Raw genomic sequence first — 26,387 nt, forward strand, 5'->3', positions numbered from 1 at the left:
GAGCTCACGAGCACAGCTGAGGGTTGGAGCTTCATTTGACTGGAGAACAGAGTGTCCTTGCTGACCTGGCGCCAATCTGCATATCAATCGCATTCTACATCTTACAGTAGCTCATTAACAAAACCCCAACATACAGGAATCCCTCAACTTGGGGCAGCAACTTACTTCCAACCCTGAGTGAGCAATCCACCTTCATGGCCTCATCGTGACCATTTCATGCTGAGCTGCAAAATGTATCTTTGTTAAACCAGCACCAACACTGACCATCTTTCGGATATTTGTTAAAAACCAGCATCTTTCAGTACTTTCACAGTAATCTCCGACCTGCCAACCACCCTGCCACCCACTGAGCTCCTTCTATTGTCTCTCAGATCTCCCACTTTGAGCTGACTTGAACCCGACTCTTCCCAGAGTCAGCGGCTGCTGCACGAGCTTCAGTGTTTGGCAGAAAGTCTTGGATCCTGAAACTAAAACCCGGCAGGCCTGAGCATCCCATTCAGAGACCCATTCAACCCCGAAATAATGGTGTGGAAGGAAGCAGCACTTTCACAGGGTTAATCACTCATCTCACCGACCCTCACGCTAGATTGAATTCCTGCATTATGTCAGCTGTGTGGCCTATAGATTTACCAGCACACTGTAAGCATGAATGACTCCAGCCCACACTCTGCTTTCCACTGATGTAATGACTGAGGCTGCTTCCAACCTCCATTCCATTCTGAGTGCCAGTCTCGTATCTGTCTTGTATTATTTGGTTGTTTTTGCAGGACATATAAAAAGATTACTTCAGGGGAATTTGCTGGTGAGACCTAATAGAACTGATTCTTTTTTTTTTGGTGAAGGTTGAGATTTTTTTAAGGGTTCCTTGACATTGAGACTTTCAAAGAAAATAATCTGTAAGGTTGATCACTATTATAACATTTCTCAAAAGTTATTCAAAAGGTATACTGTAGAGTTTTGGTAAACAAGTTCTGTTTATCTTCAGTGTTTCACACCAAAACACATGCTGTGTCGTTGAGTCCGGGTGAATTACTCGACTGCATTTCCTTGCCCATCAAACTTATTCAGATCGAAAACTTTGTTTGGCTCCATGCTTGCTTGTTAGCACTCTTCATCTTTACTGCCTTTGTTGTTTGTGCATTTTATTTCAGCTATACGACATGAACTGATAACGCTAAAAGAATACCAGATTTTATTACAATCATACCCTTTGAAATAACTTTGATCTCAGCCTATCCAATCACGTCAAACTCACATTAAACTTTGCAACAATGAAGATTCAAGGATGAGAAGAGAAAGACATAAAGTGTAAACTTCCTGACCTGACTGCCCTGATGACCAGTTTCAATGTGGGGATCATCTCCTCCAGAAGGATTTCTGGGGGGAAGCCCCGTTCCTCTAAGGATGGATCTGCCAGGGCTCCGGCATCTGATGCAGGAAAATATGAACCAAAGACACTTAATATGACTTAGTCCAGGCATCAAACGGAGTCTCACACCAAAGCAAACCTTGTTGTTCCTACCTTCAGAGCTCTGTCGGAGTGTGTAGGCCTTCATGCGGAAGGCGGTGCGGAAGCGTTCCCGGTTACTGAAGCCGGCAGGTTTGGGCTCCTTGGAGGGACTTTCTTCTATAGAGTCGGCGTTACCTGTGAGCCTCTTGGTCGACCCCACCGATGGCCGGGCATTGGGAAGACGGACTCGCTCGAGGATACTCAGTTTCTGGCTGAAATTGAAGAAAAAAGAGAACAAATGCAGTGTGGAGCATGAGAAAGTCATGTGATATACAGTCTATACCAAGTGGTGAGACTGAATGTTCAAAGTCTATGTAAAGATATTAAGTTCCAACATATCTGTTGTTAACAGAAATGTACGTTGCCAACATTCGATTCCATTTGTTCTAGTGATTGGGATGGTATCACTGAAATCTGTTATTTTCCCAGGAAGCATGGTTTTGTTGATTTGTAGGTCAAAGATGTAGGATGAAATTGAACTGATCAGGCTTTTGAAGATCTTGTCAGGGACTCCATTTAAAGATATATTTAGGTTTAGTTTTTAAAAACTAACCACTGACCGCCCTTTGACCTCCAGTCTCTCTCTGGGTTGTGTATTTTCTGTACTTGCAGCACCAGCGTCTCGCCTTCTGAGGCTGAACCAAACGACACCAGCATCTTCTAAAGGAATTTAGTCTCAGCAACAATTTTCCTTGAATCTGACTTCGGTCTCACAGAGGAGTTAAAGCTGTCGTGGTCTGCTGCCTCATCGTAACAATGCTGCTCTCCTGGCAGAAGGAAGCCTCAAAGAGCTGTGAGGAGATTGGTCCCCTTTATTGTTCAATGCCTGACAATATTTGGCAGCACAAAGACAAGAGCTCCCTGCGTAAAATAAGACTCCTGTGTGCCTTGGAAGAGGCAGAGAGGCGGGGTAACCGGAGCCGACCGCAGCCCTCTGAAACGTGGAGCGTTCTCAGCGACTTTGCTCCCACAGCAGACACACAATATGAGGCTCTATGTGGCCTCGGAGCAGAATAGGGACGGCAGATTACGGCGCTGAGAGGCTGCAGAATAGGAAGCTTTAAAGGAAGAGAGAATCTCTTTCTGACTGCTGTTCGGGTGAATAAAGAGCAGAAAATTACATGTGATTATCTCGTGGTTCTCTGTAAACGAGGCAACACAACAGGAAATAACAATGCTCCTTATCTCCCACAGCTCTGCCTTCCCAAGAAGCACACACACAAAGTGGTTATGACTGCACAACAGTGACGACATTAAAGGGTCATTCAACTTGATTACACTTCTTACTTTTCAGTTCTATAAAGCTGTTAGAATAAAAACAAAATTGATCTGGCAGGGAAACACGAGACAATCAGACAATCAGAAACAAACTTCTCCAGATTATCTAAACCCTTTTATTCAGGGGTCAGTGAATGTCAGATAACAATCCGTAATAATCCCTCATTGCTCTGGAGAACTACAGTAGGTGCAGTGGGTCAAAGATGATGGAGGACGGTGGACTGTAAAATGTGATGGATGTTTACAACTGACAGACGTAAGTTTGGCGGTTGTAGTCGTCCTGAAGGATCACGTTGCAGCAGCAGGATATAATGTTAACAGCAGATTTCTGCAAACCACAGGTACCAAACGTGGCATCTCACGTTCACACTAAATGCTTATTAGCTGACTTTTACATCAGAGGGCGGTGTTATTACAGCCAACATGGCTGCCAAACTGCTGACTGCAGATCACATCAGTGGATATTTTTCAGGATACGTGAAGATGTTTCAAGCTGCTTTTGTCAGGCCCAAAGGGAGTTCCTTTTTTTTAAGGAGACCCGTCATTTTGAAGGGCAGTGGCAAAAAGAAGGGCACTTTAGCGCGCATTTTGGCTCGCAAGAGGGCACTTTCACGCGCGTTTTGGCTCCCAAGAGGGCACTTTAGCGCGCGTTTTGCCTCCCAAGAGGGCACTTTAGCGCGTGTTTTGGCTCCCAAGAGGGCAGTTTATCATGTGTTAACCAGCCAAGGGGGCAGTTTAGTGTGTTTTGCCAACTAAGAGGGCACTTTGGCATGCTTTTTTGTCTCCCAAGAGGGCACTTTAGCGCACGTTTTGGCTGCCAGGAGGGCACTTTAGCGTGCGTTTTTCAACAATTGGGCCACAAGGCCCCCCCTTTGTGCACATCACTGCCTTAACCAGAGCATCAGCACAGCTTAACAAACATAAAGTTGCAACATAAAGAAACACTCAGATTTAACCGAAACGTACTCAACTAATTTATTCATGCTTTCGGTTGGTTGTAGCCAAAAGTGATGCGATCTACCGGGCCGATTCCAAAACGTTTTAAAGTGCATTGTTGTTGGCGGTAAACCACCAACAGCACGTCATCCCGAAGCGCTGTTGTAATGGTTGAGATCCACGTTAGCGACTTTACTAACACTATCATTAATGCTAGCCAACTTAGCTAGCACTTCTAAAGCCTCGACAGTCAGCTGGATACAGGTGTTCCTGTTTTTCTTGAATGTCCCAGCCTTAAAAAAAGATCAAACATTAACTCTAATAGACGTAATTTTGGTAACACTGTCCTCACGGTTTCACAGCACAACAAGAACACCACACACACACACACACACACACACACACATATATAAACACACACACAAAATCGACTCTCAGATGAGGTATAATTTTCTCTTCGTGTTGTGTTGAATAGACCACACAATGCCTCTGGATAACTCAGATAAAATGTCTAATATGACTCAGTACAGTGACACACACACACACACACACACACACACACACAGTAAGTGGCTTATCACCCTCTTGTTGGACATGGCAGCACTGTTGTAGTTTCTGGCTGTCGTCCACCTCTTCGCTCAGAGCTACAAGATAATGTCACGCTGCTAATTTCCCAGCGACTGATCCTACAAGGGACTTAAACGTCTCTCTACCTCTCTGCTTCTCCCTCCCTCTCTCCATCCTTCACTGTCTTTCTTTCTTTCTTTCTCCGTTCTCCTCTGAGTTTTTCCTCATTCTTTCCAAGCTGAACAGTGAAGCACAAGATTCAGAAACTCAGGCTGTGATTTCCTCTCTCTGTTTTATCCCACCACACATTTAATGTCCCAGCACTGAACTGCAGAAATCTCACATACTAAACCTGAGCAGATAAAACCAAACCTGCGTAAATACACTTCATTCATTTGGCTGAACTGACCCTTTAAATTCAGCCTGTGAAACAAACACTGCTGCCCAAGTGAACTGAGCTGCCCTCCTCTCTACCAGCCTATCAGTGCATCAGGACTCCTGTTGTTGCTGCTCAGTAGCTTTTAGCAGCAGTAACTTAATCCAGCATGTGCAACATGGAGGCTCAGAGAGTCCGGGAGGCGTCGGGGCAGAACGCTTCCATGTAATGAGGCCAGAAGAACCAAACAGCGTGACACACGGAGGAGGAAGGAGACCACGCCTCGACCGGACCGCGAAGTTTGCTCCCTTATTGATTCCAACTTATTGCTCGTGTTGACATCTTTGAAAGGACTGGGTGCTCCAGTATAAAGACAGATTTACCAACCAGTTGTTTAGTTCTGTAGTGATACAGAACCACATAAGATCACATGTGTTCTGTCTGTCCTTCCACTGACAGACCAACACATTCTGAGCTCACTGCAATTTAACTTTTCTAAATTTAAATTTCCACAGTTTGACTAATTTGTCTCATCTCAGCCTCGATGTAGACAACAGCAGCTAACAGGGAATATTTTGTTTTGTCTTAAGAACCTCTGGAGGAATAAAACACCTGGAATCTCATCAGGTTCTGTTCTGATCCGGAGACGTTTACCGACGGGAGGAGAGCTCAAAGATAAAACTGTAACTTGTGGGATTAAAAAGCTGATTTCTCTTCACTCCTGTTGATCGTCCTGACTGCAGCAGTGATCTGGAGATGCTGCAAATGGAAATGGACTTTACTTCATGAACGTAACATTACAGAGAGGAGACAGAGAACCAGAACCAGAACCAGAGTCTCTGCTGAGTGCTGACTTCACTCAGAGGCTCAGCTGAATTCATGCCACTGCTCGCTAGTTTATGGCCAATAAACATTAAAGTCATGTGTCTTTTTGGGGCGAATAAACACGAATGATTAAGTCAAACTCACGAGAATAACAGAAAGTGAAAACTCACTTTGCTGATGGTGAACAGACATTTAACATCTGACGTGACTCAGGCACAAATGTTCAGGGATGTGTAATGTTTTAGTTTTATTCATGCTAAGTCAGGTTTCGTCCTCTTTCTCTGACTCTATCCTGGAAGTCACAGCGAGTCATAAGAAGACTTGTGGATTTCTCTGGTTTGAAAGCGTTTGGAGACATTTGGGACATTTTACGTACACAACTCAACAATGTAGAACAAATATCTGGAAGTTTTTAGACATATTTCAACTTTAAAGTTCCTCTGGGAAAGAACATTTACAGCTAACTGCCTGAAACATGTCGGCAGATGTTCAGTCATGGAGTCACATTGAGGTTAGCGGTCGACAAATATGACTGCGTATTGATTACTGCGGTGGACTTATTGCCTCGTTCCAGCAGCTCCTTAAGACAAGATGAGTTTTCATTCACAAATCAAACATCCGCAGTGAGATCTTCATGACGTGTTTTGATGTAGAGACTCATTAACATCCCTCCACACGGCGAAGAGAAAGAAAATCAAGCCTCTGTCTCGGGCGCTAATTACTTGTTCCAAACTGTCATTCATAATTGAAACGTAACTAATGGACTCGCTAATAGGTTTCTCAGCATAAATGTCATCAAAGTAGCTGATGTGGAAGGCAGTGCTATTAAAGAGCAGGACGAGTGGGAGTTTTATATCACGATTCACATATTTACCACCGCCGTTAGCCCAGAGATTTATTCAGCTGCTGGATTAGTATAGGAAGCTATTTAAAAGCAGATTGGGGGGGGGGGGGTATTCTAGGAAGCCTTCATTAGTCTTTCAGCATACGGGGCTAATTAAAGCGCTATCAGAAAGACTCACAGCTCTGTGTGATTTACAGCTTCTCTGCTGGAGATCAAGCAGCGGTGACCTACCTCGCCATGGCCTCCAAGTGCTCCTTCCTTTGGACGCAGAGAGAGAAAAGAATTACAGTTAAAACCTTTACAGAGAAGAGACTGAAACAAGGACTTAAAGGTCCAGTGTGTAGGATTTAGTGTGGCTCAGACTGAAGTTCGACACCAAATGTTTAAACAAAAACTTAAAGTGAAACTCTCGCCAAAATGCAACCGAGGCTTTATTTGCGATTAATATGAGTCAAACCTTCATGTAAAAGCATAATTACAACGAAAGAGGCACTTTTAAGATTTACCGTAGTTTCGTTTTCAGGTCAAACTCATTTTCAATGGGAGTGCTACGGGCACTTTTACGATAGCATCAAAATCTCTATTTTTAAAACAGTAAGAAGTCTCGACACAACATGAAACTTTGCTGGTAGTATCACCAGGGTCTCTACACATGAACACAAGCATTGAGAACATTGTTTGTGTACACAGAGTTTACTAAAAAGAAGGTTTTTGAACAACTCACGTTAGCAGTAGCTTGTTCCGCTCGCCGCCGTCCTGCCAGTGGAGAAGTGTCGATCTCAGAATGTGACGTAACCTGGAGGACAGTTAAGGTGGAACGCTCCTAAAGCTTAGTTCCATATAAACGCAGGATAATTTGTTGTTTTGTCGTTAGCGTAAAACAATATTGACCTTGAAGCTGAAAAAGGAGCCTCATATAAGAAACAATACTAAAATCAAAAGCCGGAAAAGTCACGTGAGATCTCGCATGGATAGTTGTTGCTGGAAGATAGTAGTTCCACCTTAACTGTCCTCCAGGTTACGTCACATTCTGAGATCGACACTTCTCCACTGGCAGGACGGCGGCGAGCGGAACAAGCTACTGCTAACGTGAGTTGTTCAAAAAGCTTCTTTTTAGTAAACTCTGTGTACACAAACAATGTTCTCAATGCTCGTGTTCATGTGTAGAGACCCTGGTGATGCTACCAGCAAAGTTTCATGTTGTGTCGAGACTTCTTACTGTTTTAAACAGAGAGATTTTGATGCTATCGTACGAGTAAATCTTAAAAGTGCCTCTTTCGTCATAATTATGCTTTTACGCGAAGGTTTGACTCATATACATTCACAAATAAAGCCTCTGTTGCTTCTTGGCGAGAGTTTCACTTTAACAGCAGTCACCAGGAGATATAATAGATTTGGTACTTTAATGATGTTTTGTTGTGCACGGTTTGTGTGCGTACACTGTAATTAAAGATGAGACCCACCTGAAGCAGGGAAGAGAGATGACGGTTTCATAAAATCTCCACGTGGCAATGAGGTCTTCCCTGATTGGATTTGTGGAATAATATCTCCAGGCAGACTGGAAATAAACACAGACAGAGCAGCAAATCATCATTTGGCCCGATCTACATAAAGAGCTGGTTGCGTGAGAGGGATGTAGGTGACGTCAGGTGCTGTCTCACCTGGATGAGCCCGGCGGCTGGATGTCGACGCTTCTCAAAGTGCTTCTGTCTGTGCTGCTCCTGGACCTTCAGAGCCAGACCTGAACCCAGGATGCCCTGCAGCCACAAGAACCCTGTCAGTGCTTAAATACCAGCAGGGCAGGTTCATCTGAAAAAAGGCTTAACTCGTGCACGATCGTCTTAAAACAAGCTTCTCGTGGTCTCATCTGTCAAAGTTCAAGGTGTCAATTCCCGCTCTTAAAGGGCAAAGACACCAACTGTGAGCTTTTAAGTGCGTCATCTGATGCTCAAAGCTTACACAGTGTGTGGCTCTGTCTGATAGAAGAAGGTGTTGAGGTAAAAAGGTAAAAAGGTAAAAAGGTAAAGGATGGGCCGATCTGAGGAGCGCAAGTCAGCACGTGTCCAAATAGAAACCAGGTGCTGGTGGGACTGTGTTACCGCTCAGAAGGAAACGCGCTCATTTAGCTCAGGTAGCTTAGTTAGTTTAGTTAGCTTAGGTAGCTTAGTTAGCTTAGTTAGCTCAGGTAGCTTAGTTAGTTTAGTTACCTCAGGTAGCTTAGTTAGTTTAGTTAGCTTAAGTAGCTCAGGTAGCTTAGTTAGCTTAGTTACCTCAGGTAGCTTAGTTAGTTTAGTTAGCTTAAGTAGCTCAGGTAGCTTAGTTAGCTCAGGTAGCTTAGTTAGCTTAGTTAGCTCAGGCAGCTAGCCTCTTGTCCATGAACAGGTGCATGTTTCCTTCTGTGCTGTGATATTGGCAGATGTAGTTTGTTAGAGAGACAACAGTTTCTACTTGAAACTGCTCACAACACAACTTTATAATTGGAGAACAGGTGGACGTCTCTACACCTGAACAAAACATCTAGATGGATAAAAAGCACCTGTATTTATTCTGGGCTGCACTGTCTGTTTAGTCCTTTGGTTCTGGTGTAACAGGAAGTCAACTAACACAAAACACCACAAACATGATGTACATGTTATATCATGCAACACAATCATTACTCTTTTATACTTTTTTCTCCCAAATTGTATAATTGTTCAGTGTTCCCAGGAAAAGACAGAATCTATAAAATTCACAGACAGTAAATATCCTCATTAATCACATTCTATTAGCAGATTAAGCTACAATCTCTGCAGTTAACCACCACCAGCAGCAGCAGCAGCAGTGTCTTAAATATATTCTGTATTTATCATTGCTTCCATTGAATTAAAGCTGTACAGGTGTACCCACTGCAGGCAAAGCGAAGAAGGAAACTCCGATCAGAGCAAAAGTTCCGGCTAACAGTCTTCCAGCCCAAGTTTTGGGGGTCTTGTCTCCGTAACCGATGGTGGTCAGCGTGATCTGCAAAAGACACAAATAAAGACAAAGTTACTGTCGAGAACGTCCTCACAGAAAATTACTACGACCCATATTTATGTTTATTGTTGAGGTAGTGAGCTCGAGTGGACGTAGTAATTATGATGAGAGCAAAAGAGGAAGTCAGGTGGGAAAAGGTGTTTTACGCATCTTATATCAAACTATTTAAACACACAATATTTAATTTCTGGCTCTCTGGGACACTTTTGCTGTGTGTGGAGGGCCGGGTGGAGCTCTGGAGGAGAGAGTCGGTGCTGATCCAGACCGTCTGGAGGAAGAAACACCTGGAGTCTCATCAGATTCTGATCTGATCCGGAGCTGTTACCGACTTTTGTAATCTGTCGGGTGTTTCTGTTCTGTAATGTCGACTGCTGACTGCAGCTGGAGGGGAAATGTTCTTAACTTCATGAACGTCAGTCACTGTTAAAACATGTTAACTTATATCTTATATTAAACTTATCTTACTGGTCACTTCAGTGAATGTTGCTTTCAAAGTCAGTGGGAGTTTCTGTCACTTGGGTTCAGCGTGCTGCAGAGTCAGATGTCTGAGCTGACGAGGACTCTTTGAGGGATTTATTGAAGTGATATTTATGTGCTGGAGATATCTGTAAAGTCTTAACGTCTCTCCATTGAAATATAAAGTAGTTCCTGCTGCGCTCTGTGACCTCTGTATGGATGCACTGAAGGGCGGTTCAGTGTTTCAGAGGGTGACAGCTCCGTCTACAATATGCAGGAGGTGACGATTGAGTGTCTCGCTCGAGGACGCTTCAGCGGCGCAGATGCTCGCTGTCATAGAACTTGAACTTTGGCCTTCCAGGTGAAGGAAGGTCTCCTTAACGAGGCCACGCTGTGCGGTGCTTCCCCGAGTAGAAGGGATTCATCCGAGCATGAAGCTCCGCCAGAACCGGACGGCTTACCAACACCTTTTATTTTTGTCTTTCAGTTTTGGATTTTCCTGCAAAATATCAGGTTGTTCAGCGTCTCCCTTTGAAGTCGGAGCCAATGAAACATGAACTAAAAGCCGCTAATTGTTTTTTGGCAGAGATCTTAGTTTGAATCGCAGCCAGAATCATATCAGATGATCATTTGTCCAAATGTCATCCGTCTGCCAAGCTCCAACTCTGAGGATGTCTAACTTTCAATCCCACGTCCGTTTAACACCTCCTTTATTTTTACAGTGTTGAAGACTTTTAGAATAAACTGAATGAATTCTGCTAATGTGGTGAAACAATTTCACTTCGCTGTAATTGTATTTATCATTCTTAGCGAGGAGTCGTAATCAAAAAGAAAGAGACTTTATTAGAAATGTATTTGTGGAATAATCTCGCTCCATTTGCAGATTTGCTCATGTAAATTAAGAAAAATGGGATGAATGTTTTAAGGACCCAACAACAGGTGAAATAAGAGGTTAAAAAGGAGATATTTAACACCACCATGCTCATGTTTTATTGCAGAAAGACTCGATACGATGACCAAGAAATGCTTTAAATAAAACAAATTTGAGAAACACAAGTGTAAAATTAATCCAGGACCAGACACAAGATCTCTGCGATGTTTAAGATGACAAATGTTCTCTATCAGCACTTCAGGAAACATTTAAAAGATTCATTCATCTAAATGTTTTATTGTTCTTGTCTTGACCGTGACGTCGTGTACGTACCAGCCCCCACCACAGAGCGTCGGCGTAGGTGTCGAAGTCCTGCGGTTTGGGCTGAGCGGTGGGGTTTTCATGGCTGGACACGTCCATGGAGACATCGTCCTTCTCCACCAGGTAGACCAGGAAGGACGCCAGGATCAGAGACAGGAAGCCGATGTACCAGGCGGTGATCAGCTCCTGCACAGACACACACACACACACACCACGTAAATACAAACTCACACCTCGACTGTTTTTAAAACACTTGAGCTGCTCTCGGTGCGAACACTTCACTGACACTTCAACCCTGTAGACCCTTCACCCAACTGCTGTCATCTGCCAGCACTTCAGCTCCTTTCAGTTACTGTATAAGCTTTTTATACATATAAGTGGCACTTCAGCTGCTTGCAGAGCTTCACAGCATGATTGTGTCTTTCCATCACGTCTAGCAGCCCGGCTCTGCTCGGTTTGACTCGGCACATCAGCCCAGTGCAGCAGTGACCACAGCTACCTGTCTGAAGGTGTCTCTAACATGTGTGTTGTTTGTATTGATCAGAGGAGCGTCTGTAAACACTCCTCCTTCCTGCTGTAGCATCAGAAAAAGCTGCAACTGCATCTGCAACTGTTGTGATTTGTTCTATAAATAAAAGTGAGCTGACTCTTTGTTACCTTCCTCCTCCTGCAGGTTGTATCGGAGCATCACACCAGGTCGGGCTGACTCCTACCTTACTGTGTGCGTAGATGGCGGACCCCAGCAGCTTCCAGGTGCCTCCTCTCCGGTCCATGCGCAGCATCCGCAGGATCTGCAGGAAGCGCAGGCTGCGCAGGGACGTCGCCAACACATTACCCTGGTTACGCACCGCCACCACCGGCACCGAGGCGATCAGCACGAAGATGTCTGAGAGGGAGGAGACGGAAAGAGTCAGAGCAGCTTCTCGTCTGTCTAATGAGTCTGACCCCACACAGTTTAATAAGTCCTCTTTGTGAAGTGATGAATACATTCTGAAGTATTTTCTAACGAGAGCTGAACACGAAGGAAGTCTTTGAAAGGATGATGAGGAGATTTAGCTGGAACACGTGAGGAGCAGCAGGAAGTTAATAAAGCTCAACACAGGAAACGATACATAATCAATGTTTAATGCACGTAATAATCTCAGATCCAGTGTTACTCAGCTCTGACAGGGAACTGCTGTTGTTGTTGTTAAACCATCAGTTTGTCTCTTTACCCAGAATACACAGCGGTTTGCGAGCGAACTTCAGCCTCCCCCTCCATCCTTTGTAGCGACAGCAGCATCCTGCCGCCCAGACCCTCAGTCCAAACTCTGCTCCGAAGATGAAGATGGCGAAAGTTTCCTGTCCAGAGAGACGAGAAGTGAGCGGTCGATGTTCAGTGGCATCAAAATCACAGCGTGTGGAGTTTCTGCCTTTATGACATTTTACACAAACATCCGTATCATCCACATTTAAACTTTGGAGTGCAAGAAACACAAATGTTTTGTATCAGAAAACCTGGTTTGAAGTTAAACTAAAGCAGCCTTTGGTTCAGTCATTACAAAGTGAAGCTTCACAGTCGAACATCCAACACACAGAAGTTTAGTTTAACTCTGGTGGAGATCCCAAAGTTTCCAAAGCTTCTGATTCTTTGGGGCAAAACTTTCTTTGTGTGAAAAACGTCACACAAAACATCTAAAATGTTCTAATTTGGTGAAATAATGAGTGTTTGAATCTCTCACAGCTCCTCCCAGCAGACATTTCAAGAGTTATAAATATTTAAGAAGATAAATCATGACGTTTTCTGGTTTTTGTGTCTAAACCTAACCAGAGCGTTCACACAGAGCTGTGACGAGAGAGAAACAGAACATTCAACTGAAACAAACAGAAAGTTTCATAAAGAACGAGCAGTTTTAACTCATCTGTGGTTTTATTTATTCCAGCGATTGGGTTGTTAAATTGATCAGATATGAGACCTCTGAACATCTTTGTCTCCATTCACATTACTGTGCATACAACTGTATATAAAAGGATTAATAACTGAATAAATCTCATCTTAAATTAAAGCACAACACAGACACATGTTTAAACGCACAGAAGTTCATTTTAAATCGGTCGTGTCTGAGAAAAGATGCAGCAGACATCTTCAATATTTCCACTTCATGCAGCAATAAAAACTTGCAGTGTTTGGTTTGAAAACTTCACTTATTTCAAGTGCAAACCTCACAGAGCTGGAACCAAAAGATGCATCAGAAAACACACGATTTAAAAGCAACATAATGTGGAAGAACTTGGTCCTGTGAGGCAACAAAACCCAGAAATCACAGCGGTCTTACCAGAATCACCAGCCAGTGTGCAGACACCTTCTCGTGTTCCCTGAACGTCGTCAGTATGGCCAGAATCAAACAGCCCAGCACGATTAAAAACCTGCACACACACAAAATAACACAGTTCAGTACGACCAGACACAGGAGACACAATGAGTTTAGAGGGACAAAAGACACAATCAGATCATCAACACACTGAAGTTGTTTTAATTTGTCTCCTTCTCGTCTTCCAGCAGTCATCAGTGTGTTAATATCTCCACTAGAGGGCGCTGCACCTCTTCTGCAGCTGCATCCAGTCCGATGGAGTAAATTGTGCCTTCTCTTCTGGGAAAATCTATTTCTGAAATAACTACTACATTATGTCTCTCAGCTCAGCATAAATCAGAGTGAAAGCCCTTTGTGTGACACATAAATCACAAAGAGAGCCTCTCCAGCTCAGCCGCTTTGTAAAACACATATTTGGGTGTTTTAAACTCTTTGTGCTCCGTTTACAATCAGAGCGCTTCAACGCAGCAGAGGGAGTTAATCATTTATCAGCTGTACTTTATATCAAACATCATTTATTTATTCTTTAGAAGCTGTGTTTGGCTCCATGGAGGATCAAATTATATATAAATTTAAAAAGCAATATCTAATTTATCAGATTTCACAGTTCTTCTCTGGCTCTGTCGGTTCTACCAGTGTGACAGAGGATCCACAGGATTTCTGCCAAAGATAATGTAAAGCCAGGTATATTAATAGATATTAGGATAGCTGGCATGTAAGTGGCTTTTTAATAAAGATAAAATCATCAGACACAGTGTGCACCATTTGAAGAACAGACTCAGTACACCCACTGTAGAGAAAAATCACAAAATGCACGACAAGCTGGTGAAAAACTGAAGTTTGCTTGATTGTATCGTCTGTAATTTTAAGATTTCCGATGTATAAAACACATAACATGAAGCACAGGTAGCATGTTTCATGTCTTTACTGTTTTTCATTTCTTCTTCTGTGAAAATGTCTCCATCCACTCCCTCAAACACTCAAACACCAGCTCAGGGTTCCACTCATCCATTAAAATGTCACCTTGTGTTCAGTTTGCAGCGTTCACGCTACAACAACTAATGTTCTGTATTTTTGACAGAAACAACAGAGTTTCCCTTCAGCCTACACAAAATGTAGTAAGCAGATCATTTAGCAAAGTGACAAACACTGAACACAACCACTGAGAGTTACAGTCCACACGAAGAAACAACTCATGACGTGTTTGTTGATCAATTAAAACAGAAAATCCAGAATACAGTGTCCCAGTTTGATAGTATAATATGTATCTTGACATATATAATAAACAGTTAACCTTCATTTTTCATGCACAAACAAAAATGTGAATATGTGTCCTCACAGTGAGATGTTTATACCAATGGGTGGATATTAGCTTCACAGTTGGCGTGCACGACAAACGGAAAAATTCTCAGGAGCGGTTCCTGAAGGGGGCGCCAGAGGAACTGACTGATTACATGTGTGGAGTTATAGAGTTGATTACAAGATTAAAAACTGCACTTGATAACTGGATTAAATCATGGTTACAGATTATGTTTCGTAGAGTTTGATATTCAGAGTTGGCAGTTCAGGTAAAGGTACAGGTGGATCCTCTGGACAATATAAACTGTGACGAGTGCGAGATGTCAGTCACACAAAAATCACCAGCAGGAATGTGCATTTAAAGAAGCAGAAGAAGAAGAAGAATCATTTTAATTTAATCTGAGTAAATATAAGTTTGGGAACATTCAGGTAGTGATAGAGCGATACATCGGTCGATTTTTGTGTTTTTTACGTGTATCGGCATCGGCTGATGCGGGCTGCTGCATTCGCAGATCCGGCATTATTTACAGACAGGCGTCTGCAGCTCCATGTTGCTGGAGACGCTGCAAGAAATGGCAGAGCAGAAAACCAATCCAGTGTGGCAGCATTTCACAGGGCACTGTTCTACCTCACCTGTTTTTAATATTTGTTAAATATTGTTTACTTGTTCTTGTTCTACCTCACCTTTTTTAATTTCGATAAATGTTCCTTTTTTTAAATTGAGACTCGTAACATCTGTTATCATTATTGTGTAATTTTTATGATGTAAATTGAGGGAGCAAAAGTAGTATCGGCTGCAAATATCGGCTCAAGAAAATCGGCAGTTCGTATCGGTCATCGGCTAAGGCTGATGAAAAAAAAATCGGCATCGGCCCTAAAAAATCCATATCGGTAAATCCATACATTCAGGTAGTTGCTCACCTGGCTGCACGTATTCATGAGTCTGTGAGGTTCCCCTGCAGCCGTACCTTCACACAGCTGACTGATCCACTGCGGTGGCCCTTCACACACTAACATTTATATTTATCCCTTTCAGATCTGAACTTAATTGGATACACACATACAAATGGCTGTTTAAATCCCCCTGTACACCGGAGCGCTCCCCCACAGTCTGGAGTTAACCACCCTGCTGTGATATATGACGTGGAACCGCACTAAATAAACCCAACCAGCCTCAGAACCGCACGGCAACACCGCCAATTAACATTTATCCAGCACCGCGTGTCCAATATTCTCCAGCACCGCCTCAGTGGAGAAAGGTTATTTGATTCTGTCTCAGCTCCGCACACTGATGTGGCTGCTGGGTCGACTCATCCAGGAGAACAGAGCAGTGCATGCTGGGAAACGAGGGTGTTTTATGGTGGCGACATGTTCTGGTAACTGATTCTCATCCACAGAAACAACATGGGAACAATTCACAGCACGGTTCTTCAACCTGTAAGAATAATCACACCTCTTTTTGGAGCGTTTACAGCTCCTGTATGACGCATCTCTTCCAGTGTTAAAGGGATATTCCGGTGTAAGTTTAATCCATGGTCTAAATCACCGTGAAACTGTGTTAGACTCCCTCTCCAGAGATCAAGTTAGCAGACCACTAATTTACGGAGTTTTATCAACTTCAGAAACGACCGCACGACAACAATACACTGCAGTAAATGGATCCAAATATAAACCGCCACCAAAAAGCCACAAATAATGCTCAGAACAGCACCAAACTTCAGCAACAGTACAAATAGGGTCTCAGCACATAGTCCGGGGCATCTAACCTCCGCTAGCTTAGCTGGATTTCTACTGAAAAGCTGACTAAATTTACCACTCTTCTGCAGCAGCTTCCTGTTGACGGGAAGTCCCGACGAGTCGATTACCGAGTGCAGTAGAGTTCCGCGGCTCATGGATGAAAATGTATGATTATGACTCCATGGAAAAGCAATCAAAGTTCATATGTGTCTTACCTGCCAGTTTATAACAGTTATTATCGAGAGCGGACAGGGAAAAGAACGGAATTGAACATTTCTAACCGCACTCGGTAATCGACTCATCGGGACTTCCCCGACCCGGAAGCTGATGGAGGAGAGTTGAAATCTGTTTTTAGCTTCACAATAGAAATCCAGCTAAGCTAGCGGAGGTTAGATGCCCCGGACTATGTGCTGAGACTCTATTTGTACTGTTGCTGAAGTTTGGTGCTGTTCTGAGCATTATTTGTGGCTTTTTGGTGGCGGTTTATATTTGGATCCATTTACTGCAGTGTATTGTTGTCGTGCGGTCGTTTCTGAGGTTGATAAAACTCCGTTAATTAGCGGTCTGCTAACTTGATCTCTCGAGAGGGAGTCTAACACAGTTTCACGGTGATTTAGACCACGGATTAAACTTACACCAGAATATCCCTTTAATATTAAAATGTCCGTATGTTTGAGTTCATTTACTTATTTGATTTTTTCGGATGATCACTCTTTGCAATCGTGAGCGTCCGAACACAGCAGCACTGATCGTTCCCTCTCTAAACCTTTCTTCTACATCCTGACTCAGCCGCGCTCCGCTGTGTTGCCATTAGGCTCTGTTGACGTCTCTGAAAAGTTTCTCAAGTGCTGTACAACCATAACAACATGAATATTTTACAGCCAAACAGCCTGGAGAGCGTTACATAATTCACCAGGAGGAAGTGATAGTTGAGAGCAGACGCCTCAGAAACTCTGTGCTGTGTTGTTTTACACCTCACTTCCTGTCATCTCAATCAAATCAGAGCATTTTCTGCTCAAAGTTATCCAGAGGACAGAGATGATAATCCTGCAGAGAGCAGAGCAGGTCGATGTTAACTCGATATGATCCGACAGATTCTGATCTGCTTCCTAGTCAGCTGTTCAATAAGACACACAGAGCGACGTCGATGTTCGTTAGACCGTCAGGAGGAGCAAATCAAACGGGCCGACGGAATCAGTACAAACAGAAACATGACACTCATCAATGTGTTCTGACCTGGTAGCAACATCTGTCCAGAAGAAGAAGAAGAAGAAGAAGAAGAAGAAGAAGAAGAGGGGGAGGTGATGGCCTCCACACCTCAGGACGTGTTCATCGTCACAGTGCGATGGCGGTCTGAAGTCAGATGGATTAAAGCTGTCGGACGCTGCCACTGTAACGCTCCATTACCTGCTGTCGGCCAGATAAATGGAGCGTGGAATCCAGTCCGTGTTGTGATTGGCTATCACGGCTTTCTGAGAGGGAAAATCTTTCTCTCCTTCCATTTTCCTGGCGTGAAGGTAAACGCAGACGCCGAGCGTTCAGTCTGTGGCACTGAAGGAAGATTTACAGACGCTCAGTGGAAAATGATTCTCTGCTCTGAGTCCGTCGTGGATCATGTGTGGTCACAGTTATTTCCACTAACAAGAAGCTTTTAGTCAGAAAATACAGAAAGAGACGAACATGCAGCGACACCACTGTTCTTGTTCCATGACGAGTGAGGCGTCAGTCACATGATTATTTATCCAACAAAGACACAAATGATCTCGTTCATATCAGACTAAGTCATAAAATGGAAGTGTTTCTTACATGTGGTTGATGTAAAACAGCTCTTTGGTCGGGTTTAGGAGAAGATTGTAGACATTTTAGTTTCCCACGAGACATGAACATCTCCTGGATGAAGTTCCTGTATTTCACCCTCCGCTCAGCACCGCCTGCACCTCTCTGATGGACTCGTATTGTTGGATGTATAAAGTGAACGTCTGCGTGACCAGACGGTGATATTTGACCACAGAATGAGATTCCACAATCTTCCAGAGTCGCCTGCTGCAGCTTCAGTCTGTTCATGTGTTTATCTAAACTCACATCCAGCTCTGAGAGGATGTTCTGATGAGATATTAAAGGTCACGTGGCAGTAACGATGACAGCAGCCCACCTGTACACCCTCTCTCTCTCTCTCTCTCTGTGTCTCTGTGTCTCTCTCTCTCCATTAATCCACTTTATATCCCCGGGCCCAGCAGAGGCCCGGCCCTGCTGGGCACCCCGGTGCTGATACCACCCCTGAGGATTCCTGACAACCAATTTGCCGGCGAGATTCAATAAAGAGAGTGCAGACGATGCAATTCTGACAGTTAATTTGCCGGGCGATATGCAAACACTGGTGGGAAAGGACAGCAGCAGCACGCCGTTAATGACTGCAGTCGCAAGGACGAGATGAGAGGCGGCGATCTTTATTCAGCTGAGGATCTCTGAGAAGAAGTTTGGAGGCAGCTTCACACCAGCGACGGCAGCCGGTCTGCTCCGGAGACGTCCTGCTGACATGCAGAAATACAGCTGATCAGGCCTGGACGTTCACTCTGCAGCGGCAGTTTCAGGACTCGCTGAAATGTCACAGAGAGTTTTATGAGCGCAGAGGTGGAATCAGTCCAGAGTCTGAAACTTTAAAAGATGTCAAGGAAAGAGCTGATGGATGTGAAGGTGAAATATAATCCTTAACAACACGAGTTAAGAATCATGTAATCCAGCTTCATCGAGGGAATCTGTGAGGGTGAGAACACTTTCCACGTGTTTGTGATCGAGGTCGTTACTGGATACTGTTAATGTAATAAAACAGGAAGCGGAACCAAATCTTATCTGTAAATCTTGTTTAAATATGAACAGGAACTACTTCATTTTAATCTGTGTGAAGTGAACTTTCAGACAGTTTTGATGAAAACAACAGGTGTGAGTTAGCCCGGCAGCAGAGGAGGAAGTCAGGAGGGAGACTAAACTACAAGTCAGGTTCTTATCGTAACGCAAACCACAGACTGGGAGTGGACAAAGACGTCTGCCACCAACTGTTGGTAACGCTCATTTAAGTCGCACACAAAGTATCATCGATAAAAATGCATGAGGGCAAAAATGTCTTTTTAAAACTCTGAACTAGAAGAATCCACGAGAAGTTAAGACGTGAAAAGATCGAACGTAGCAGCAGCTCATCTCTCATCATCTCACTTCCTGTCGTCCTCATCCACACAGAAGACGTCTTCTTCTTCTTCTTCTGCACTCTGTTTGACATGGTTGACACCCGCCCGCCCTGCTGCATACCGGCCTCACCTTCACTGACAACTTGACAGGTGGATTATTTACTTATTTATTAATTTTTGGCCGGAGCGCTGCCTGCACCGTGTCAGGAGTCTGTTGTAATTTTCCCTGACTGCCTGTCTCCTGGGACACTCCCATACGACCCCGGCGCCACCTCTCAACCCCAGCGGGAGGTCAGATCTGCCGGCGTTTGCAGCGATGTCGACAGGAAGCCGTGGTGAGAGTGATGGATTTGTCCTCCGGCTCCCCCCTCCATCCCCCGCGGAGGGCCGGCTCAGCGGGGAGAGAGGTGAGAAGGAGCTGCAGGCACTGATTTGGGATCTGCTGATCGTGCAAGAACCTGGTGCTTGACCGGGAGTATCCTGACCCCTGTGTGTGTGTGTGTGTGTGTGAGTGTGTGTGTGTGTGTGTGTGTTGGGGAGTTCCCACATCCAGCATCAGCACCTCGACAGCCGGCAGCATCACTGACATTCAGTTTTCCGAGGAAGGATTTCATTATTTCACAGCCTGATTTGCATCGATTCATATTTTCATCTTAATATTTAATTATTGAGACACGCGACAAATCTTAAGAGACTCTAACTGAGAGCTTAAACACCGAACAGCAACTGTAAACACGTGAACAGTGTCAGTGATTTATGTTGGACTCGACTCTTCTGATTCCTTCACCTTGTGTTTGCTCCCTCCCTGACTGCTGTTTGAACTGTACAAACGAGGTAATTGGTCGAACTAATCGGATTCATTAGAGCCAATTAGGAAGCATATGCTAATTTAGCCATCACAGCACATAACAGCAAATTTACATCAGAGAGTTTCCGCAAGAAGCTGAAGAGTGAGTCACGACCAGGTTGACTTCTCGCCTCGATGTGACTGTTGGACCGCCAAGCTTCCCGTCCTCGTGACGAGCCAATCGAGACGACTCTCACAGTCCCACCATGAAGTCATCTGTGGCCCCGCGGCCTCGTGGGACCAAACTCAGAGGTTGGAAGAGATCAATGGAGCTTTTCTTTTAATCTCTCCTTCTGTGGCTGCTCAATAAAGATTCACAGGAGGTCGGCACACTTCACGGTGACGTGACGTCGGTCCACGGTTTGTTTTTAGAGGCAGATTAAAGTTTTCATGCTGTTTCAGGTTTGTTTGTTCCGATGAGATGAACTGAGCTCGTCTGTGAGGTCACGCCGACCACACTGACATTACATCATCAACACGGAGAGTTTCATTCCTTCAGCAGTGAGACTCATCGAAATCAAATCTTTCAAAGCCACTTGTGTAAGATTTAGATCTGGACTGGACAAAAGTTTGATTTAATGGAGCGCTCCATCTCAATAAAATGAAAAAGCAAGAAGATATGTCTAATAAAGGATGCAAACTATACAGATTCAGTGACTATGTGGCCAAAATACATCTAATAATCTGTAACAACGGTTTAAATTAAGAAGATAGTGAGAAAAGAAAGTTCAAATCGTGGATGAAATGCTTTAAATCATCTGATAACTCTGACAAACTAAAAGAAACTACAACAGGTTTTGTGTCCTGTCACTTCAGACTGTATTCTCTCTGATCAGTGATCAGGCGTTTTGTCTTTTAAGATGTAGTTTGGCTAAAAACATCCACCAGAGAAGAAGAACAAAGAGGCCCGTCTCTACAAACAGACCACAATGCACTGCAGCGTCACCTTTAAAACATCTGCTGTTGTGAGAGACAACCCCGCTCTGAACATCTGGACACGGCAGAGCAGCTTTTGCTTCTTGAATGACAAAGATATCAGCGCCGACTGCAGCGAGGTGTTCTGGGAGATGTATCAGAAAATGAGAACAGAAGAACCGGCAGCAGGTTCACCAAACGTGAGGCCTCGTTACAGTGACGGCCTTTTATTTCTTTATTTCTGAACGTCGTGAACCTGCTGCAGCTCAGATTCTCTCTGCAGATAAACTGATTCGGGTCCATCAGATGTTTCGGTCCTCCGTCTTATATAATTGTGACTCTTCTGCTGTTTTCCTCTGCAGGGAATCTGACGCACTTGGTTGACCTCGTCTTTGGGGAGTTAAGGACCAAATCTCAAATCCTGAGTGCTAATTATCTTAGATTTCCTGACCGTATAATTAGGGTCATTCCGAAGGAAATGAGGTTCAGTAACGCCTCTCAGCCTCTCAGTAATGGATGGAAGGATGAGTGGAAGACAAATATGGCTGCCACAGTCATACTTCAGTAAAATCTAAATGTTTCTGAGCTGAAGCACAACGAGGACACAAAGAGTCTGCAGAAGAATACTGGACTGTTATTCTAATGAAGGGGCATAAAACACGGATAGAGGCAAGAAAGAAAGAAAGAAAGACAGAAAGAAAGAAAGAAAGAATAGCACAGAAAAATTGAAGCAAAAGAAATGTAAAATTACCTAAGCTTTGCAGAAGGAAGGAAGAAAGGATGGATAGTGCTATGGGGTCGAGGAAAAGAAAGAAAGAAAGAAAGAAAAAAGGCACAGAAAAATAGAAGGAAAGGAAGTGGAAAATTATGGAAGCGTTGCAGAAGGAAGGATAGTGCTTAAGGGAAGAAGTATGGAAAGAAAGAAAGAAAGAAAGAAAGAAAGAAAGAAAGAAAGAATAGCATAGACGGAAAGAATAGCACAGAAAAATTGAAGGAAGTGTAAAATTACATAAGCTTTGCAGAAGTAAGGAAGGAGGAAAGGAAGAAAGGATGGATAGTGCTATGGGGTTGAGGTATGGAAGAAAGAAAGAAAGAAAGAAAGAAAGAAAGAAAGAAAGAAAGACAGAAAAACAGAAGAAAAGGAAGTGGAAATTTATGGAAGCGTTGCAGAAGGAAGGATAGTGCTAAGGGAAAGAAGTATGGAAAGAACAAAAGAAAGAAAGAAAGAAGTGAATAGCGCAGAAAAATTGAAGGACAGGAAGTGGAAAATTACGTAAGCTTTGCAGAAGTAAGGAAGGAAGGAAGAAAGGATGGATAGTGCTATGGGGTCAAGGTATGGAAGAAAGAAAGACAGAAAGAAAGAAAGAAAGAAAGAAAGAAAGAAAGAAAGACACAGAAAATTAGAAGGGAAGGACGTGGAAAATTACAGAAGTGTTGTGGAAGAAAGGAAGGAAGGAAGCATAGTGCTAAGGAAAAAAGTATGGAAAGAAAGAACGAAAGAAATGAAGAAAGAAAGAAAGAAAGAAAGAAAGAAAGAAAAAAGAAAGAAAGACACAGAAAATTAGAAGGGAAGGACGTGGAAAATTACAGAAGTGTTGTGGAAGAAGGAAGGAAGGAAGCATAGTGCTAAGGGAAAGAAGTATGGAAAGAAAGAACGAAAGAAATGAAGAAAGAAAGAAAGAAAGAAAAAAGAAAGAAAGGCACAGAAAAATAGAAGGGAAGGACGTGGAAAATTACGGAAGTGTTGTGGAATAAAGGAAGGAAGGAAGCATAGTGCTAAGGAAAAAAGTATGGAAAGAAAGAAAGAAAGAAAGAAAGACGTCACGGACTCTCACAGGTGAACATACCCGGTTGTGTACATACAGTAACACACACAAACATATCATATTGTGTAAACGTAGTGGAGCAGAATACTGGACTGCATCAGTTACTGTTGCATTATGGGTATTATGTTTATGATGCATGGTTTCTAAAGGGCATCATTCACCCATCAATCAATACCCTTCTCCTGACAGCGTCTCATCCATCAGTCACCGCCGCTCGCCGTTGCTCTCGTGGCCTGTTTTAAAGTTATTAACGGCAAAAACGGAGCGATGATGAAAAATCACACTATTAAGCGTCCCAGAGGGAAGAGAGAGGCTCTCGCTCATTCATGAAGCTTTTTAATGAGCAGCCATTTGTGTTTGTTTACCGGAGTTATGAAACCAGACTTATTGACCCAATTCCAAAAGCTGTGAGTTATCGTCATCGTCCGCTGGGAGCCGGAGAGCGTCACTACGACCAGCTGTCTGCGAGTGGAGGGGAGAAGGGAAATGAAAATAAATGTGGAGTCGATCGGGTGTCATCTCGATACGTTAACTGATGAGGGGAGGCGCTCTGTGATTGGTGCCCAGAGGAGAGGGGGGAGGGGCTTCTTGTTGTTACGTTTCTGTTTCCATTTACTTTAATTTCTGCACCTTTAATGAAGCGTGCTGTCACATCCATCAGGATAACGACAGTTTCAGGATCAATCCGACAAATGTAATCATGTTTTTCTACATATTTAACAGAAGAAGCCAAAGAAGTCAAACACTACAGAAACATTTGAGCTGGTACCAGAACATCAGGGTCCAGTTCTGAGCCTCAGTGACTCTTTGTCATCTCAGCAGGTTGCGTACAGCAGCCTGGTCGTCAGCAGTACGCTTCTGAGTTTGACACTGTAGTGAATCGTCGAGTCACTTCAGACTGTCGACACAACATTCATCACACACAATAATCATCTGTATGTGTGAAGTTATTTTCCTGATTCGAGTCCTTTAAAGGAAGCACCACCAGAACGACTGTGAAGAGAACATGTGGCTCCGGAGGAAGCTGCATGTCATCTCTAGTGATGTCGTTCAGAGGCTAAGTTGCATTGTGGGTAATGTATGCAGCAGGAAACTGTTGATGAAAGCAGCAGAAGGCTGGGACTTTGTGTTTGTCCATCAGCCCTTCATAATCCTGCGTTTGGCCTCCAGCGTCTTTTCATGTTGGATGTCAGATGCTGTGATGAGCCGCTACATACAGCGCATACATTCAGTCCACAGCTGCGTGATTCAGCAGGGCCTCCGCTGAGCCAGGACCTCTTCACTGACTGACTGGGTCTCTGAGGGTTTCGGCTGCCAAAGGCTGTAATTTGTCACCTGAGTGCCCTTGAGGCCGGGGAAGCCATTACTGAGTTGGCAGGAGGAAGTGTTGGCAATCAGTGTCAGCCGGACGGCAGCGCTGTTCATTTGCACAGATACACCTCAGCTCGCTAACGCTGATATCCGTCTGTCTGTCCGTCTGGAGTGAAGGGAAACTTCTCTGTTCCCTCACAGTACACAGCCAGCATGTCCAGTGTTTGGCAGAACAACACTGAGTCCAACTGTTGAGCTGCTAAGCTAGCCTGCTGCTGCCGCAGTGAACGGACAGCTTGAGATGTTCAACACGAACATGAGGACGACGGATGGTCTCTGGTAGATTTGTCCTGCAGTTTGTGAGGTCTCTATCTTAAGCCCTGTTTGCACGGGACTAGTATAACCTGGGGACCTCCAGTAATTTGTAATAATAGCGGAGGTCGTCTGTGATCTTAATCCTGTGTGAATCTGCCATGTCCGTAATTTGTAAAGTAAAAATTCTACCATATTTTACCAAACACAGAGGTCATGTGATAATATTAGTCCGGTGCAAATCAGTATCTCTGTGATTTGGGGTCCTTTTTTGTTTTTCTTAAGGTTTTTTGTGCCATTTTTCTGCCTTTTTCCCGGTCGAGAATTATGGAGGCTGCATTGGTTATAAATGAAAGTTCTGACTGCATTTATAGGGTACAAATTCAGGAGGCTCATCAGAAGAGCGAAATCTCAAAAGATGATTAGATGGATTACATGCATGGCAGCAGGCGGTAAGGAACATTTTTCTATCTTTCAACAGGCTCACCAGTTATTATATTAAAAATATCCATATCTAATAGTTGTGCTGCTCCAGTAAGGGCTCCGGTGTGATCGACCCGGAGGATAATGTCAGTAAAAACACAGTTAAAACACAGACTTCGCTCATCACATGTGAATACGCCGCACCAAACACAGACATTGTTGAGTAATTTCTAAATCACTTGAGGTCCCCAGGTAATACTAGTCCTGTGTGAATAGGGCTTTACATAAAGCCACCAACATAACTGTGTTACTGGGTCACAGAATAAACACCGGAAACACAAAACTCGTTTCTAAAACAGGCTGATCTGATGAAAACGACCTGAATCTGTGCATCAAATCAAAAGATTTGAGGAATTAAAGTGTTTTCCTGTTTGTTCGGACTAAAGCTGCTCAGTCGTGCATGAAGCAAAAATAAAAATAAAAACTCTACTGATTTTCAACTGTACATAAATGTATTGACGTTGACTCTTGCTAGCATTACGTTAGCTCCCAGGCTAAAAGCTGAGCTAACCTCTCGCTCTTCCTGCTTTCTGGTGTAGTGAAAGATTCCATTGCAAAAGTTTAAATGGCTTTAATGATTGCTGCAGCGATTAGTCAAACACCATTATTATGTTTGAGAAACTTCAGATTTTGAGTGCAAACACTTGAAGAAAAGAATGAGGCAAAGAAAGCTGCATCAGAAAAAGGAGGGAGTCGTTAATGTGTGGGGACGTAGAGAGGCGGGACAACGGCTTTCATCGCTTCTTATCAAGAATAGAAATAAGTCATGGACCCGACTGTCTCATCATCAGCTGTGAAATTTTGAAAAGTGTAATTAAAGTAATGAAAAAAGTCTCAAACTTCACTTGAACGGCACTGTTATTGTTCTTAACGTAGCACGTGAAGCAGTTCAGCATATTTGATCAAATGTGACGCGCTCACATGATTCCTGTCATGTTTAAGTCACACCGTCGTGGATGGAGGCGTCAGCTGAGTGGATGTACAGTAATCTGATGCAGCTTGCAGCAGAGTATAAATATCAAAGCGTCTTCACTGCAGTAAATAACACACTGAGCAGCGAGTGGCGTTGCTCTGAGGGGTGTGAGGGTCATTCTGCAGTCACGGATTGCTTCATTAACGGACTCTTCA

General features: G+C 43.7%; 1 protein-coding gene across 3 annotated transcripts in view; it reads right to left on the reverse strand.

Moving 5' to 3' along the window:
- Positions 1–26,387, reverse strand: part of kcnq3 (potassium voltage-gated channel, KQT-like subfamily, member 3) — a 95,539-nt gene that overhangs the window by 9,822 nt on the left and 59,330 nt on the right. For all 3 annotated transcript variants that reach the window (XM_030403262.1, XM_030403260.1, XM_030403261.1), the window contains exons 3-12: positions 13,312–13,402; positions 12,211–12,337; positions 11,710–11,882; positions 11,009–11,182; positions 9,223–9,333; positions 7,998–8,093; positions 7,800–7,894; positions 6,568–6,594; positions 1,523–1,722; positions 1,323–1,428 (exon numbers count right to left, since the gene is read on the reverse strand). In XM_030403262.1, the coding sequence (XP_030259122.1) occupies positions 1,323–1,428; positions 1,523–1,722; positions 6,568–6,594; positions 7,800–7,894; positions 7,998–8,093; positions 9,223–9,333; positions 11,009–11,182; positions 11,710–11,882; positions 12,211–12,337; positions 13,312–13,402 (1,200 nt within the window). The remainder of the gene's footprint in view (positions 1–1,322; positions 1,429–1,522; positions 1,723–6,567; positions 6,595–7,799; positions 7,895–7,997; positions 8,094–9,222; positions 9,334–11,008; positions 11,183–11,709; positions 11,883–12,210; positions 12,338–13,311; positions 13,403–26,387) is intronic.

The sequence above is a fragment of the Sparus aurata genome, chromosome 21 (assembly GCF_900880675.1).
Source record: "Sparus aurata chromosome 21, fSpaAur1.1, whole genome shotgun sequence".
Lineage (NCBI taxonomy): Eukaryota > Metazoa > Chordata > Actinopteri > Spariformes > Sparidae > Sparus > Sparus aurata.